Below are 19,004 nucleotides of genomic sequence, written 5' to 3'. Positions count from 1 at the left end.
ACTGTTGGTTGCCCTATTTGAGGAATACTATTCTAGTGAGGATTTCCCATTGCTGTTTCAAATGTAACAGGAATCCACTTTTGAGAGTCAAAGGTAGTAAGGGTAAAGCTTTAAAAGGAAAGCTAAAAGTAAGATAGAGGGAAATAAACAAATCTTAATTTTGAGTTTGTTATACTTTTTAAGTAAGAAGATATTCCCCTAAACTTATAAATAACTTGTAACAAAAGATTGCCTTATAAGAATTTCTTATCACTAAAACCATCAAGCAGAGATTGTCTAGCCTTGGCTGGTGTTGCTCAGTGGTTAGAGTGTCAGCCCACAAACTGAAGAGTTACAGATTTGATTCCCAATCAAGGACATGTACCTGGGTTGCAGGTTTGATCCCCAGCCCTGGCCAGGACGTGTGCAGGAGGCAAACAGTCCACGATGTGTCTCTCCCTCCCTCTCTCTCTCTCTCTCTCTCTCTCTGCCTTTATCTCTCTCTCCCTCCTTCCCTCCCCTCCACTCTCTCTTAAAAAAAAAAATCAATGGAAAGAATACCCTCCAGTAAGGATTAACAACAACAATATGCAGAGATTGTCTAAACCAAGCATGTCAAACTTGCAACCTGCGGGCTGCATGCCTCATTTATTTGGCCCATGTTAGCCTTTGAGTTTGACATGCTTGGTCTAAACAATTTCCAGGAATGATGGAAAAGAAAATCTTGAAATTAATAAAGGGTGAACTATCAAAACATTCTGAGATCCTTCTAAGTCTATGCTTTTATAAAACAACTCTTGTATGATATAAATGATATTTAAATATATGCACTCAAGTGGTTACTTATTAGTAATTATTAGCACTTATTAGTAACTAGAGGCTTGGTGCACGAATTCGTGCACCTGTGGGGGTCCCTCGGCCTGGCCTGAGGGATCAGGCCGAAACCGGCTCTCCAACATCCCCCGAGGGGTCCTGGATTGCGAGAAGGTGAAGGTCAGGCTGAGGGACCCCACTGGTGCACGATCACGGACCCCATGCGGAAGGTTGGCCAGCCAGGGAGGGGTCCTGGGAGGGCTCCAGGGCATGTCTGGCCCATCTTGCTCAGTCTCGATTGGCCGGACCCCAGCAGAAAGCTAATCTACCAGTTGGAGCATCTGCCCTCTGGAGGTCAGTGCACATCATAGCGACTGGACAACCGGTCGACTGTCTGACCCCTGATGGTCAGTGCACATCATAGCAAGTGGTTGAGTGGCCTTAGCATATCATTAGCATATTACACTTTGATTGGTTGAATGGATGACCGGAGGACCAGACACTTAGCATATTAGGCTTTATATATAGGATTATTACAAATGAACACAATGTATCTCTTATGAAACTTTCTAAATGTAAACATTTCTGGTCCCGCATGCATGGCTCAGTGGTTGAACATCAATCTTTGAACCAGGAGGTCATGGTTCAATTCCTGGTCTGGGCACATGCCTGGGTTGTAGGCTCCATCCCCAGTGTGGGGTGTACAGGAGGCAGCTAATCAATGATTCTCATCACTGATGTTTCTATCACTCTCTCCTTCTCCCTTCCTCTCTGAAATCAATAAAAATATATATTTTAAAAAATTCTAAAACCATCTATTCAAATAGATAGCAGTTGGATGTGAGGGCGATCTGGCTGCGACATCTGTCACCCCATTGATCGCCAGGGTTGATTCGGCTGATCTGGCTGGCTAGGCGGGTGTCCCCCTCCTCCCTCACCGATCCGTGTTCGTCCCTCCCGAAGCTGCGCGCTCGGTCGAAGAGGACGACCTTCCCCCCAGAGGAGAGGACCGGTCTTCGGTCAAGGGTATACGAGTAGCTGCGCTCCCCTGCTAGAACCTCCAAACAAGCTCTCAAATAGATAGCAGTTTAATAAAACCATTAAAACAATAGTTCCTATTTTTGGATTATGGACCTGAGAAAAACGAAAGAAAAGTGCCATTCTAGAGGAGACAGTGAAGAAATAAGTGGTTAAGTATTAAACCACCAAATACAAAATAAACCTAAGTGTTCAGGAGACCTTTGCCAAGTCAAGGTTCCCCTTTGGCTGTTTATCTAACGCTAAAACAGTCTGCTTTCCACTGAGTGTAGTCACTGTGCATCATGTTGCAGTGAGGTCCCATCCTGAGCCCGCCCCGAACATCATGACCCCAAGGGAGCCTCTTGTCTTATCCTGATGACTAGTAACCAACTGGATAAGACTCAGTAATGGCAAATTTCAGACTTTCAAAGTCAAGCAGCACATAGTATCACATGAGCTCACTCATCTAGGGGAAATGATGAACAACATAGACTGAAGAACAAGAACAGCATTGATCAGACTGTCAGACCTCAGAGGGAAGGTAGGGGAGGGTGGGGACAAGGGAGATAGATCAACCAAAGGACTTGTGTGCTTGCATATGAGCCTAACCAGTGATCACGGGGGATGGGGGCATGAGTGTGGGGGGTTTGGGATGGGAATAGGAGGGGGATTAATGACAAATATGTGATACCTTAATCAATAAAGTAATTTAAAAAAGAAAGAAAAAGAAACAAACAAAGTCAAGCAGCACAGAGTGGCAAAGCTATGAATGTCAATTTTCCTATTCCATTTCCTCTCTCCATGTAACTTCAGACATAGGTCCATTTCTGTAATTTCAGTCAAGTGGAAACAGTATATAATTAGATCTTCCATTAGCAATCTCATCTCCATTAGTGAGTTAAGAGAAATTAAACCATGCCTCCTCTCCCTCAGATTCCCAAGCCATAAGAAGGGGAAGCCTGGAATGGAAACACCGAAAACACGGCCAAAAGGAGCACTAGTGGCCTATACGTGAGCTGGCCCCTAACTGCCATCCCCATGTGTCGTCAGCTGGAGCTGAGCAGGCCAGAGACTGCTACTGCTCAACCAATGGCCTCAAAACCCAGTTCAGATGATCCTGAGGAGAGTCATCAAGAAAAAGAAAGTGTAACCAGTTTGGTATATCTAAAAGTTGAATAAGGCATTTCCTTCCCCTGAAAGCTCATGCTTGTAGAGAAAGAACACCAGAGTATAAAGCCAGCATGGGCAGAAAGAAAGAGCTGGAGTAGCTATTCTCAAATTTTCTTCAAAACACAGCCATTAAATATTCTCATTCAAGCCTCATTAGTTTTTTCTTTGTTGTCTAAAATTACTTCAAAATGAAGTAAAATACTTACACGAATAGGGCTTAGGCCACCCTCACAGGCTGCCTGTGATTAGAGACCTGTCCCTCAAAGCGCTCTATTGATGCTCCTTCTACCAGTGGTACCCACAGACATCTAAGATCTAGACTGTACTTCTGGCTTATTATTATATATCATGAAGGACAAACTCAAAACCTTGCCAAAATGAAAAACCTTTCAACTGGATCATATATTGTCTGAGGTGATGATTAAGATTAATCTGGCGCCCAGCCAGCATGGCTCAGTGGTTGAGCATCGACCTACAAATGAGGTCACAGTTCGATTCCCGATCAGGGCACATGCCCAGCTTTCGGACTAGATCCCCAGTGTGGGCCGTGCAGGAGGCAGCCGATCAATGATTCTTTCATCATTGATGTTTCTATCTCTCCCTTCCTCTCTGAAATCAATAAAAATATATTTTAAAAAAGATTAATCTAGTGATCCATTATTTTTGTCATGTTGATTATTGTCAGATATAAAGATTATTTGTCCAAAACTCTCAGAACATCATATTCTAGTCAGTACAAGTTTAACCACCTTAATGTTATTTATCTCCTTTTCACTACAGTAAATTATTCCAAGGTTTTTCATTCTTGGAACAAATTTCCACACATATATCATATATTCTACCTCTTCAAAGCTCACCACAGTGAGTTAACTAGAGGCCCCCAAAAATATCAGATCCTAATCTGTGGAATCTGTCAATGGTAGGTCATTTGGGAAAGGGTTTTTGCAGATGTGATTAAGCTAAAAATCTTGAGATGAGGAGATTATACTGGATTATCCTCATGGATCCTAAATCCATCACAAATATTCTCATAAGAAACAGACAAAAGAAGTGAAGTTAGACACACAGAGATGATGATGTGAAGATGAAGGCAGAGATTGGCCCTAGCCGGTTTGGCTCAGTGGATAGAGCGTCAGCCTGTGGACCAAAGGGTCCCAGGTTCCATTCTGGTCAAGGGCACGTATATTGGTTGCAGGCTCCTCCCCAGTCCGGGCCCTGGTCAGGGCTCATGCAGGAGGCAACCAATTGATGTGTTCCTCTCCTATCACTGTTTCTCTGTCTTTCCCTCTCTCTTCCATTCTTCCTAAAAAAAAAAAAAATGGAAAAATATCCTCAGGTGAGGATTAATTTAAAGAAAAAAGGCAGAGATTGCAGTGATATGGCCATAAACACAAGAAATGCTGATAGCCATCAGAAGCTGAAAGAGCAAGGAATGGATTCTCCCCTACAGCTTCAGGAGGGAGTACAGCCCTGCCAACACCTTGATTTTGGCTCAGTGATACTGATTGTGGAATTTTGACCTCCAGAACTGTGAGAAAATAAATTTCTATTGTTTTAAGCAACCAAGTTGATGACATCTATAGGAAACTAATGCACTAAGTTTTCTTCACATCACATTGTCAAGAGGGATAAAAAGGGGGTAAATTTTATTTTTCCATTGTCTTATTAATTAAATAAATGCACTTATTTAATATTTTAAAATATACTTCAATTGTTGGTTGTCTCCATATGCCTCCTATGTCCACTGGAACCTCTGTGGTGTATAGATGTGAAATTTGATTAACATTAATGGAATAAATAAATGAAGCTGAAAATAATGACTCACCTTGCGATACCTATTTCTGGCCAAGTAGCCTCGTAAATAAGACTGAAGAACAACAGTGGCAGCTCGTTTACTTTTGTACTTCCTGTGGACTACATACATGCGCCAGTACTTCTGAATGATGGTTGCTGCCTTGGTTCTGCGCAGAAACTTAGCATAGCTGACCAAAGAAAGAAGCAGTGCATTTGTTAGTAATCAGAAAAACCCAGGAATATATTTTGTAGAGACTTAAAGAACCAATATCTTCGGCATAAGTAGTACCTCCATTGTATTATTCCAATAGTATACAATATTAACATTCATATTTCTTATATTATAGCAATTTATAGTTCCCACAAATATTTTTATTCATTATCTTATTTAAGCCTTCCTGATCATAATGTCCCATATTACCTGATTTTACAATAAAGAGAATAAAGCTCATAAAGATTCATTCTTTCTAGGATAGGGCTCATTACCCCCAGGTTATGTCCCCCTTGCACAGTAGACTGGCTGTACACAGTAATCTCATACTTACTCATCACTAGCTTTCTTAAATCCATCCTTTGCTAATGTACAATATTTTTCAAACTCTGTCTGGGCATAAATTCTTTATCATTAATTCATTTCTACTGATATTTCTAAATTAAAATTATCCTAATATATAATCACACTGAAGTGTAATTCTAGAAACTCTTTCACAGCTTATTGCTTCTGAAAACTTCTCAATGGAGTCATTATTAACTAGCTCATATTCATGACTGTTTTAGTTTACAGATAACTTCTTCAAGCCTATATAAAAATATGAAAAGTAAAAGATACTGAGGACATGAGCACACAATAATTTGTAATTATTTTGAAGATGATTCTGAATAAATCATAAGGGTGAGTGAAATTTTTTTCTATTTAACTGTCTTATGAGTTTATTCGTTATTCCTTGAATCTAAGAAGAGGTAAGGTATTGCCTTCTCATATTGGGTGACCACTCCAAACTGTCCTGGTTTGGACAATGAATCAGATGAGCTGTGCAATCCTTAGGAGCGGTAAGCCAGAGTGGATGGGTCCCCAGGAGACCTACCATCGGGCCTGGTAGCCTCGCACGTATCTCTGCACAGTGATGGCCGCCTTCCGCATGCGCAGGTACTTCTTCCGCTGCAGCCACCCTCGGATTGTCTTCTGGATCCGAATGCAGGCAGCCCTCAGCTTGTCTGCCCTCAATTTTTCTAGATAGGCCACTTGACCAGCACGGAAAAAGATCTTTGTCTTACCAAACTGGTATTTGTCCTTGTCCTATTTTTGGAAGAAATTATACACTCAGAAGTTGAAATAATGAACATATAAATAAAATTGTAAAAGAGAAAAAATACATCTAAAAGCAGAATCAGTAAAGGGATGAGTCTATTAGCTAAAATTTGGGCTACATCATGATTAACTAATGGAGCCAGATTTTTTATCTTATGCAAGTTGAGCAAATAGAAGGGATTTTAAGGAAAACTGCAGTTTAAGAGTGATTTTCTAGAATTATTCTACCTGGAATTATTATCTGAGGCCAAAACCTTGGTTGTGGGTTATAGGCAGCTATTATTTGCTTGTTTGTATTTTAAATATTTCAAGGAAATGGAGATGCTGACACTCCCTCTGACTGACCCAGGCTGTAAGGATTACATCGGGCTGTGTGTTCCATGGGAAAGCTGAAGGGACAAAAACACCAGTATAAAGAATAAGGCAGGAAGCAATGCACACGAAATAAAAATTAAACAAAAAAACCTTGTGCACTCATATTAAGAGAGTTAAGTTTCTTGTTATATCTTTGCACTATCAATGGTATCTGAAAATAAATACATAAAACCCTATAAATTACTTGTACAAATTTCAAAATTCCTTTTACAAAAATATAACTACTTATATCGTCAATTTACTTTTTATAATAAGCAGAGCCAAGCAGTAAACACAGAGATGCATGAAATTTTTGGTCCATTACACTCTGATCTACCTTATTTGAAAGCCTGCAATGGTTATTCTCATACAACAAGAGTGGAATTTATTTATGATCGTCACTAATATAATCTGTGTGAAAACAGAATATTATTTTTTAAGATTTTATTTATTTGAGAGAGGCAGGGAGAGAGAGAGAGAGAGAGAGAGAGAGAGAGAGAGAGAGAGAGAGAAGAGAAACATCTATTTGTTGCCTCCAGCATGTACCCAGACTGTGGACCGAAATGGCAACCTGAGCATGTTCCTGGATTGGGAATTGAACTGACGACCCTTTGGTGCAAAGGACGATGCTCACGCAACTGAGCCACACTGGCCAGGGCAAAAGAAAATAACTTTTCACTGTAAGCAGAAATCTCCTATCTTGTACATGAAATCAGAAAATCAGAAATCTCCACATAAATCTAAAATTATTTCAATTTTAATTAATAAAATTTACTTAGGAAGCCTAGCTGGAGATACATATAAGAAGAGCTAAAAAGTGATTACCTTTCCTTCTCCCTGTCCAATCTCAGCTTCCCTCACTCCACCCCACACCAACCTGCACTCCTCGATTTGCACCCTGCAAAGCCCTGAACCGGGCCTAGATGGGGGTGTTAGGCATAGGACTGTCTTTACTTTCTGCTCTGTAGTCCCATCTGAACACAAGTTAGAAAGGAGTCAGGCCAAACTCAAAAAGTTCCCAATTCTTTTACACATTATTAAGAAAGTGGTCTTAGCTCTTCCAAAGGGGGGGAAATGTTATTAATACAAAAAGAAGATATTCCATTTAGTTAATTATGACTGCCTCAGAGTGAGATAACCCATCCTAAACTAGTGTCAAATAAGTGAAAATACTTTTTAAGATCTTTCATGAATCTTAAATTCTCCATGACCTAGATTAGTGGGTCCCAAAGTGTAGTCCTCAACCAGCATCAGCATCACATGGTAACTTCTTAGAAATGCAGGTTGTTGGACCCATCCCAGACCTACTGAGTCAGAAATTCTGGGGGTGGGGCCCAGCAATCTGTGTTTTAACAAACCCTCCAGGGGACTGATACATTTAAAGTTTGAGTACGCCTTAGTTTGGAATGCAAGACTCTCCAAACACCAACCATTTCGTAGGCATTTCCTTACTGTCTCACAGACTAATCTTATATGGCAGAGAAACTACATTAAAGTTTTCTGAGCAAACTCTATGGTTTCCTACTTCTTTACACCATGCTTCCTATTACAATATTCTCCTTCTACTTTTATACAATGTTATCCAGTCCGACTCAAAACACAGGTCTTCCATGAAATTGTCCCTCCTTTACATGGCTGATGTGGCTTTGCCTTGCTGATTTCCTGTCTCACTCACTCAGCATTTGATAGACACTAAGGTATATTATACTTATCTTTAAAATGCATTCATTTCCAAGATAGATTACGTTACCTGAGGATAAGATTTATTTTTTCTTAATCACACAGCATCTGGCCTGATATTTCCCTTAAGTAAATACTAGGTAAATTTTTATTGATAACAATGAAACTCTAAAAAGAATGTGACTCAAGCCTGGGTCCAGGCCTCGCCACCCAGTTTCCTGAAGGAGACCACCATCCTCACGAGTTAGCCCGAGCATGCTAAATACAGTGAGCCTTGATCTCCAAGCCAGTGTGCCTTCCACCCTCCCAGACCTGAATGATCTGGAGTAGCGGCATTTGGATGTTCCCAGGGCTTCCACAGATTATAATCACAAGGCCTTTGGCCATAATCTGTTCAGATATAGATAAGTGAAAATTTTTCTTACCTGGATAAGGTTCTCTAAAACATTCTTGCATGTTTGCTTTCTGTCACTCAGCACATCTTTTTGCTTCATTAGGACACGGTAGCGGCTGAAAAATTCTTGGTAAGTCCACCTATAAAAAGAAACTCATGTTAGCTTATTTAAATAAGTAGGAATTGATCTCATTAGGATCCCTTTTATTTGAAAAATGCCAAGCTCACCGTGAGGGGAAGCCTGCTGCACTGATGCGGATCGTTTCTAGGACACCACATGCTCTCAGCTGCTGCACTGCCCTCTTCTCGTCAAACCTACATGTACAAAAGAAAATCATTACTACACAAAGTAGCCTGGCTAGAGCTGCAAATTATCCTCCTCAATCCAGAGATTCTTCTGTAAAGAGCCAAATAGATACATCAGAAAAGAAAGCATTCAAAAGTTGTAGTAGTGATCAAAATGGAAAACTCCACGTGTGAGTGGGAAGAAGACAATTAGCAGTAAAACTCAAGAGCCATAAACATTATCTGTTGTTCATACCACAACTCATAAGAAGTACCAGTGAGGATATTTAAAACAAACAAAAAACCCTTCTGTACTTTGCCCATACTCATTACAAGGCTTGGCTTGAATCACTGTGCTTATAATTCTTTAGCTCACTATACAGATTTCCTCTGTAATAAAGATTGGCCAGCTCTGAAGTTTTCTCTAACAAGAAGGACAAATTAAATATGACCCATTTAGTTATTCTTTTAAAAATTATTGGTGTTCTAAAAGCTATTGGTGTGTACATACTAAGCATTTACAGTGCCCACATCAATGGAAAATATTTTTGTTTTTTATTAAATCTTATATAATTTACTAGAGGCCCAATGCACAAAAATTCGTGCACTTGGGGGGGGGGGGGGCGTCCCCTCAGCCTGGCCTGCGCCCTCTCACAGTCTGGGAGCCCTCAAGGGATGTCCACCTACCAGCTTAGGCCCATTCCCTGGAGGGATGGGGCCTAAGCTGGCAGTCAGACATCCTTCTGGCAGCCCAGGAGCCCTCGGGGGATGTCTGATGGACGGCTTAGGCCCGGTCCAGTGAGGAGTGGGCCTAAGCCGTCAGTCAGACATCCTTAGCCCTGCTGAGGAGGCAGGAGAGGCTCCCGCCACCACCGCTGCACTCACAGCCTTCAGCCTGGCTTGTGGCTGAGTGGAGCTCCCCCTGTGGGAGCACACTGACCACCAGGGGGCAGCTCCTGTATTGAGCGTCTGCTCCCTGGTGGTCAGTGCGAGTCATAGAGACTGGTCATTCCTGGTCCTTCTGCCATTAGGGTCAATTTGCATATGGCCCTTTTATTATATAGGATGTTTATTTTACTCTAGACAACTGGCAACTTAACATTAAACTGACCCTAAAAGAGGAAGTGGTAAGTCCTACCACTCACTGAATGCTCACTCCTCGTACTCTCCCAGTTAAGCTCTGAGCAACCTCTCCAACACTCTGCTGTGCTATTTTCTCAAGTGTTCTGGTGGTGGTGGTGATGGTGGTGGGAGATGGGGTTAGCTAGGGCTGTCCTGGAGAGTGGCCCAGGGCGTGGCAGCTTCTTCTGCTTCCCACTTCCTCTAGGAAGGGCTTCTTGGCAATGAGGAGGATATAACAGGATTTTCAGAATTGCCCTCCAGTCTAAGGCAAATAGCCAGAGGGCAGGGTTGGCAGGGTACGTAGGAAAAAGAGCACTCCTACGCTGTAGAGTAGGAGTTGAAATTCTTATAACCTTAGGTAAATGTGTCTAATCTCTAACTCACAAATTCCACTTCTAGAAATACATTATCCTAAGGAGGTAATCAGGTAAAAATATAAAAATGTTTGGCAAAAGATGATTATCATAGCATTGTTGGAATAACCTAAATGGCAATCAATAGGAAATAATTCAAATAAATGATGGTATGTCTCAACAGTGGGTCATTATGTAGCCATTAGAAAGATGATGTGGATTTTTTTTATTTACTAACTGGAAAGTATGCACAATTTATTAAGATAAAAGTATGTACAAAACAGCAATTGCAGCATGAGCTCCTCTCTTTCATTAGTGTGTCTCTCTCTTGTGTTCTCTCTCTCTCTCTCTCTCTCTCTCTCTCTCACACACACACACACACACACACACACACACACAGAGCAGGGAAGAAATGTTGGTCACTTAATACTAGTTATCTCTCTGGGTATAATGCATGCTTTTGCATTTGTTTTTATACTATTTTATAGTTTCTGGATATTGTTTTTACAATGTACACACATTACTTCTATTTTTTGTTGTTTTTTAAACCTTTTTTCTTTTTTATTGTTCTGTGTACATACATTACTTTTAAAATTAGAGAAATATGTTTCTTCTGGGGAAAAAAACCCCACCATTCCCTCCACATATGGTAACTGACATAGAACAAGATGTTTGGTAAAAGCAGACATTCTATGATAGTTTCAACAGTGGAAAAGTAGCAGGGATAATTTTAAGCATTTGCCAAAGTAGTGTTACCCACCCAGCTCTGGTTTTAACTAATGCCCAAATTAACAAAAACTCAGAAAGATCTTAAACTGAAGTCAATTCAAAATTTAAAAATGGAACTATGAATGCTTGCTTAAACTCAACTTTTAAAATCTTCATAAGGCCAACTATTCATTTGTTTTCACATTCTCAAAAGGAAACAAAAACTGAAAAAAAAAGAAAAAAAAAGCTCAGTCAAAGAAATCTTGAAAAAGAACAACAAAACTGGAGGCATGATGCTCCCTGATTTCAAACACTGATACAAAACTATAGTAATTAAATGGTATGACACTGGCATAAAAAGAGACACATCAATCAATGAAACAGAATAGAAAGCCCAGAAATAAACCCACACATATATGATCAATTAATTTATGACAAACAAGCCAAGAATATACAATGGGGAGAGGACAATCTCTTCAACAAATGGTGTTAGAAAAACTGGATGGCCACATGCAAACAATGAAACTAGGTCCTTATCTTACCCCATTCACAAAAATTAATTCAAAATGGACTAAAAACTTGCTCATAAACCTAAAACCATAAAATTCCTAGAAGAAAACATAGGTGCAAAACGAACTGACCAACAAAACAAGACCCAAAGCAGAGAGGCATGGAACAGACTGACATACCTCCATGTGGGAGTGGGGGGATGAGGAGAGAGAAACCAAAGAACTTATATACTTACTAGGGGCCCAGGGCATGGATTCGTGCACCAGTGGGGTCCCTCGTCCTTGCCTGTGGGGGATTGGGCCAAAACTGGCTCTCCAAGATCCCCTGAGAGGTCCCAGATTGCAAGAGGGTGGTTCTCAAGTGATGCACTCTGGATTTGGGCTCCTTCCTCTCTGGTTCCAGGTGCGTCACCCAAGAACCGCAGCTGCCAAGTCACCGCAGCTCTGTAGCTCCTGTGTTGAGTGTCTGCTCCTTGGAGATCAGTGCATGTCACAGCAACCAGTTGGAGCATCTGACTCTTGGTGGTCATTATGTATCATAGCTACTGGCCAGTCAGCCAGTTGCTTAGGCTTTTATATCCTATCTAATAAAAGAGTAATATGCAAATTGACCATACTTCCGCTGCACCCTCAAGCTACGCCCACCAGCCAATCAGGAGTGAGCATGCAAATTAATCCAACCAAGATGGCTGCGGCCTTGGAGAGAGCAGGAGGCTTGGGTTTCCCTGGCAATGGAGGAAGCCAAGCTTTCTGCCTGCCCTGGCAGAAAGGCTACAGGCTACAAAGTTTCAATTATAGAAGATAAATAAATCCCAACAAAAATGGTGGCAGCCACGGAGCAAGCAGGAGGCTTGGCTCTGCTCAAGGCTACAAAGTTTCAATTATAGAAGATAAATAAATCCCAAATACCAGGGCTTCCGCTTGGGTCACCGGGGGGTGTGGCCGGCCTGCAAACCACCACAGGCCCCTTGCCCAGGCTGCCCCAAGCCCCAAGGGAACCCCCACCCTGATCCGGGACACCCTTCAGGGCAAACCAGCCGGCCCCCACCTGTGCATCAGGCCTCTATCCTATCTAATCCTGTCTAATAAAAGAATAATATGCAAATTGACTGTCACTCCAACACACAAGATGGCTGATCCCATGTGGTCAAAGATGACTACCCCCATGTGGACACAAGATGGTCGCTACAAGATGGCCAGCAGGGGAGGGCAGTTGGGAAAGACCAGATCTGCAAAGGAGGGCAGTTGTGGGCCATCAGGCCAGCAGGGGAGGGTAGTTGGGAGGGACCAGGCCTACAAGGGAGGGCAATTGGGGGCTATCAAGCCTGCAGGGGAGGGCAGTTAGGGGTGACAAGGCCAGCAGAGGAGGGAAGTTGGGGGCGACCGGTCCTGCAGGGAAGGGCAGTTGTGGGGGACCCAGGCCTGTAGGGGAGAGCAGTTGAGGGTGACCAGGCCTACAGGGGAGGGCAATTAGGGGTGACCAGGCCTGCAGAGGAGGGCAGTTAGGGGCAAACAGGCTGGCAGGGGAGCAGTTAGGCATCAATCAGGCTGGAAGGGGAGTGGTTAGGGGGTGATCAGGCTGGCAGGCAGAAGCGGTTAGGGGTAATCAGGAAGGCAGGCAGGTGAGCAGTTGGGAGCCAGCAGTCCTGGATTGTGAGAGAGATGTCCAACTGCCTGTTTAGGCCCAAAGCTACCTGGATTGGGCCTAAACGGGGACATTCCTCAATGGGTCTCAGATTGGAGAGGGTGCAGGCTGGGCTGAAGGACACACCCCACCCCATGCACGAATTCGTGCACCGGGCCTCTAATATATATATGGTCCTTGGACACAGGCAGTAGGGTAGTGAAGACCTGGGGGCTGGCGGGTAGGGGCTAGGCAGAGTGGGGTAAATGAGGGAAAAATGGGAGACATCTGTAATACTGTCAACAATAAAAAAAAAAAAAAAGAATACAATAATTAGAAAATAATAAAAATTTAAAAAACAGGTATAAGGTCCATAACATAGGTCTTGGCGATGATTTTTTGAATCAGACACCAAAAGTAAAAGCAACAAAATAAAAACAAACAAGCAGCCACTACGGAAAACAGTATGGAGATTCCTTTAAAAAATTAAAAATACAACTACCATATGTTTCAGTAATTCCACTTCTGGATATTTATGCAAAGGAAACAAAAACACTAACTCAAAAAGATATATGCAACCCCATTTCATTGCAGCATTATTTACAATAGCCAAGATATGGAAACAACCCAATGAATGGATGAACAAACTATTGTATATATTCTTCAGCCATAAAAGAAAATGAGCCCGGCTGGCATGGCTCAGTGGTTGAGCGCTGACCTATGAACCAAGAAGTCATGCAGGCTCAATCCCCAGTATCAGGTGTGAAGGAGGCAGCCAATCAATGATTCTCTCATTATTGATGTTTATATCTTTCTCTCCCTCTCCCTTCCTCTCTGAAATAAATAAAAATATTTTCTAAAAAAAGAAAAAAAGAAAATGAAACCTTGCCATTTGGGCAAGATGGACCTTGAGGGCATGATGCTAAATGAAATTAAGTCAGAAAGACAAATACCATATGATCCCTCTTATATGTGAAATCTAAAAAACATAAAACATGGAGCATTTGAGATCTTGTTTCCTGGCAACTGTCATCATTTTGGCTCAAATAAACTCATAAAAAATAAAAAACACAAAACAAAACCATACACACCAACACAAGCATACACACACTAAATCCAAGATATAAAGAACAGATTGGTGATTGCCAGAGGTAAGGGTTGACAGGTAAGAGAAATGGATAAAGAGGGTGGGGGGTGTCAAAAGGTTAAAAAAATTATTTTTAAGTTCTATTAACTAGTAGTTTCCCTATACAAGACATGAAGAATTACCCAAATATTTTTTCCTTCTATTGTTTTGGTAATCCTTTTGATATATGGATACTTTTAAATCCAGTATTTGAGAAATACTTACGTGAATGGGAACTTGAAATCATTAGGCTTAATACAGCGCACATAGTGAGGGGTAGTGGCATTGAGGGTCTCCATCAGCAGGTGAAGGGAATTTCGGAACTGTACGGGAAAGAGCAGAAAGGGGCATCAAGGTTTTGTCAAAGCCAAAGATTATGTAAAACAAGTTAAAATTTCCTTCTAATGACAGTAGTAGAGATTGACCCACCCTCAGAAGGGGAGCTGCTATCAAATAAGAACGCTTTATGTTACAATTTGCTTAAATTCTACTATTTATATGCTTACTCTACTAAATATACATTCACTCTCTCTCATGCCTTTTCCCACACCCCCCTTTTTTTATAGGCTCTGTTTTCTTAGAGCAGTTTTGGGTTCACAGCAAAACTGAGATTTGGGGATTTCCCACACATCCCTTATCCTCACACATGCACAGCCTTCCCCGTTATTAACACCCCCCAACAGAGTTGTATATCTGTTACAGTTGGTGGACATAAACATTATAATCTCCCAAAGTCCATCGTTTACATTACAGTTCTGTCTTCCTATTCTCCTTTTGATACACGACTCTGCTGTTTTCTGTTGGGAATGCGAAATTCTGACTAAAAATATAACTTTGTTTTATGAATAATATTAAGACCATTTAATTATGTAGAGTGGGAGTTTTGCTGTAAGATACTGAAAAATATAACAGATGACTTAAAGAGTATAGGCAATGAATGGGAGAATGGGAGAGTACAGCCAGGTGGGATTACCAGTAGGGACATGGAATCAGGATGGAGGCAGTAGACCTGTGTCTGGCCCTGTTTCCTGTCTGCACCAGGCACAGGGTCACACACACAGGAAAACAAGCTGACCAATGCTTAGCCGCCTGTCCAAAGCCCAGGCCACTGTTCAGGCACTAAGTATGCATGTTACATTTTCCACTCCCCACGGAGGATAAGACATCAAAAACAAGGAGAGGGCACTGTTCCAGTTGAAGGAGCTGATGTTCTGTACAAATCCAGAGAGGAAGCAACCAGAGAACAAAACAAAGGCAACAGTGGTCCATAAGGAAGAAGAATTAAGACGCAAAAAACATTATTTGGAAAAGGCTTAATCAGTCACAGGTCTAAAGCTGGGTAGAGGATTAGGAGTGGATGGTGTTGCACGTTCTCACAGTGAAAGCTCCAGCCTCTCCTCACCTGGGAGGCTGAGGAAGGAAGACCTGAGGCTTCAGCAGAGCCAAGGAGGAAAGGACACCACAGCAGTGGTTTCCTGAACTCACCTGGTGCCCCACCGTTTTCTTGTGCTCTTTGGCTGTCTGGCCTGGTCGACCTTTGGTGGGCTTTGCAGGAATGCGGGTGAGGGGTGTGCGCCCTGAAGAGGTGGCTGAGGTTGGACTGATAGCCTTCTCATCATCTTGAAATAATTCTGGGAGCATCTTAAACTGAGTCAGAAAGAGCGAAAGAATATTACACTCTAAACTCAATCTCAAAATAAATAAATAAAAATAAACTCAAACTTAAATGTAAACCTTTATAGAAACACGAAGATTTGCAATCCATAGTGATTCCCTTCCTTAAGCAAACTCTTTCAGAGTCACACACCAGAAGTAATCAATATCTGTGTTGGGAGCCAAGAGTATGAGAGGAAGGTGACATATATGGTCTAAATATATAGGTGAAAAAATGCAACAATTCTACAACCATGTTTGGGGGAAACAAAATAAAAACTACTCCACTAAGACTTGAAATCCTAATTGGCCACTCTAAATATATTACTGAGTTTGAATTATAATTATTTTATGAGAAAAATACTAATTGAAAGGCCTATCCTATTATCTTAGTTCCACGAAATGCTTTATCAGCCTGCTTCATTTATCTACCCACTAATTCAAATGGTGAGAAAAAGCTAAAAAATATCACAGAAAATCTCAGCAGGAAAAATGTCATGAACTAGTTCTACAGTATTATAGTATTAAAAATAATTATTAATCAATAAAATATTTTAGAAAATAAGTTGGATTATGGAGGGTAGAAGGGGCAAGTAAAAAACCCTGTCCTTATCCTGTAACTTTTATATTTGTTTTCAAAGGATTTATAACTTGATTGCATAACTCCTGTAATCAATTTTGTGTTCTATCAGGTTAGCAATATAAAAGATTATCAAGCCCTGGCTAGTGTGGCTCAGTTAGTTGGAGCATTGTCCCAAACACCAGAAGGTGGCCAGTTTGATTCCTGGTCAGGGCACACACCCAGGTTGTGGGCTAAAGTTTCTATCTCACATTGATGTTTCTCTCTCTCTTCCTCTCCTTTCTGCTCTCTATAAAATCAATAAAAGCATTTTTTAAAGAAAGATTTTCAAAAGGTTTGGCATTTTGTAATTGGGTGGATGGTATAAGGCAATATGATTGGGAGAAATTTTATGGAACAAAAGAGACTTCAATGGAAAAAATATCGTAGGGTGAGGATTAAGAAAAACAACAAAAAAATAGAGATAGATACACAGATATATAAGTAGGTAGGTATGCCTGGACATTCCATCTTGTTTCTTTGATCTGTCTAGGAAACAGTGTTAAAGAAAACAAAATAATCCAAGTAGCAGCTTCATGAAAATGTGGGAAATCATTTATGTAACAACATTATTCACTAAGAGCTTTTTATGAATGAAACACTACTCTAAGGGCTTTATGAAACCTATTTAATCCTCATAAGAACCCCTTAGATACTATTATGATCCTATTTCATAGATGAGAGACCTAAGGCATAAACTCATTGCTTCCCCTCGTCAAAAAGCAACATGGAAAGTAGGAGTTAAAACCCTTTTTAATGGTATTTGGTAGAGTTGCAATTTAGTAGTATTTGGTCGGGTTGCAATTTATTTATGTGCTCTCTGATATTAGATGTGGCAACATAATCTATGTTTTATCACCGTAAAGAAATCTTAAGACCCTTTTTGTTAAGTTTATAAGACCTTAATTCTTTTTCAAGTTGAAAATTTGGCTAGAGGCTGCAAAATTAAAGAAAAAAAAAAAAAGACAAAACACATACACGTACAAACTCAACCTCACACTGTATTACCACAAAATAATTCTATTTAAAACATATAAAACAAATATTACCCTTTTAAAATTAGTACATCCAAGAGAACAAATAAACACTATATTATACTTTCTTTCTATCAGGTGCACAAACATTAACATATAAAGTCCACCCATTTAGGTTGGGGTTTCTGAGGGGATGGGTTTTGGACTGGGAGCAGGGGAGGCCTTTAAGATTCTATGTAAATCACACACTGTCCCCATTCCAATAGCAACAATGCTGTATAGACTGGAAGTCACTCCAAATGATTCCTTAGAATGTATACCTCCCTTCTGATAATTAAGCTGATAATTAGCCAATCAGAAAAGTTAAGCCAGAATAAAGATACAATTGATATGGGTGCCTGGGAGATGGGAACGTGTGAATATTCTATTTAAGCTAATTACTTAGGCAGAGTAATGATGTTAGAATGTCATGGTTTTCAACACTATTCATAAATCAAAATGATTTATAATCTTTAACTGAATAATACTCAAGCATTGGCCTGTGAGAGAATTTTCTCTTCTACGTCAGTCCCATAAGCTATCAAACATTAATGCCCAGTGCCTATGAGGAAAAGTGAAAAACTGACTTTCTCAGAAGACACAATACTCATTATTTCCTGAGGCATAACACTGGAATTTGGTCTTTATATGATCTTTCTACTATCAAAAGAATTGAAATTAAACATTTCAATGTTTAGAAGTAAACATTTTCTTCTAAAAAGTAAGCTTCTCAGGGTAAATATTTTCTTCTACATAAAAATCCTATATAATAAAGAGCTAATATGCAAATGGTCATCATACCCTCACGTTCTAATGGCTCAGACACTCAACACTGGGAAGAGAGGAATGGGGACCAGCCAGGCACAAATGAGCTTGCAAGAGAGGAATGGGGACCAGCCAGGCTTCGGCCAGGGAGAGGGACAAGCTGCCCACCCTGTGGTCCCGGGTGCCTGTGGCTGCAGCCCAGGCGAAGCCACCTGCCCATGGTCCCCTGTGGCAGTGGCTGGCCTGGGCGAAGCTGGTCCAGGTCCTGGGTGCCTGTGGCCGGCCAGAGGGAGGGAATCCTGGGTCCTGGGTGTGGGGCGAGGCAGAGGTGGTTAGGGGTGATCAGGCCAGTAGGGGAGCAGTTAGGGGTGATCAGGCAAGCAGGCAGAGGGGTTAGGGGCAATCAGGTAGGCAGGCAGGGGAGCAGTTAGGAGCCAGCGGTCCCAGATTGCGAGAGGCAGTTGGATATCCCCCGAGGGGTCCTGGCTTGGAGAGGGTGCAGGCCAGGCTGAGGGAGCCTACCCCCACATGCACGAATTTCATGCACAGGGCCTCTAGTGTTCATATAATATTCCATTGAAGTTAAAAGGATTGTCTTAGGATAAACCAGAAAAACTGGCAGTTTTAGAATAAACTAAAAAAAAAAAAAAAAAAAAAAAGTGCCAATCGGTAATCTAGAAGAATTTGATGAATATACCTAGTTTTTTATTGAAT

The 19,004-nt window shown here is 41.2% G+C and overlaps 1 protein-coding gene across 1 annotated transcript in view; it reads right to left on the bottom strand.

The window, feature by feature from the left end:
- The window catches only part of MYO5A (myosin VA), a 195,244-nt gene that overhangs the window by 60,239 nt on the left and 116,001 nt on the right, over window positions 1-19,004 (bottom strand). The window contains exons 15-20 of the mRNA XM_028147757.2: window positions 15,726-15,887; window positions 14,466-14,563; window positions 8,742-8,828; window positions 8,545-8,653; window positions 5,862-6,073; window positions 4,808-4,964 (exon numbers count right to left, since the gene is read on the bottom strand). Coding sequence (XP_028003558.1) covers window positions 4,808-4,964; window positions 5,862-6,073; window positions 8,545-8,653; window positions 8,742-8,828; window positions 14,466-14,563; window positions 15,726-15,887 — 825 coding nt within the window. The remainder of the gene's footprint in view (window positions 1-4,807; window positions 4,965-5,861; window positions 6,074-8,544; window positions 8,654-8,741; window positions 8,829-14,465; window positions 14,564-15,725; window positions 15,888-19,004) is intronic.

Source organism: Eptesicus fuscus, chromosome 5, assembly GCF_027574615.1.
Source record: "Eptesicus fuscus isolate TK198812 chromosome 5, DD_ASM_mEF_20220401, whole genome shotgun sequence".
Classification (NCBI taxonomy): Eukaryota; Metazoa; Chordata; class Mammalia; order Chiroptera; family Vespertilionidae; genus Eptesicus; species Eptesicus fuscus.
This window is presented reverse-complemented; position numbering and strand designations above follow the sequence as displayed.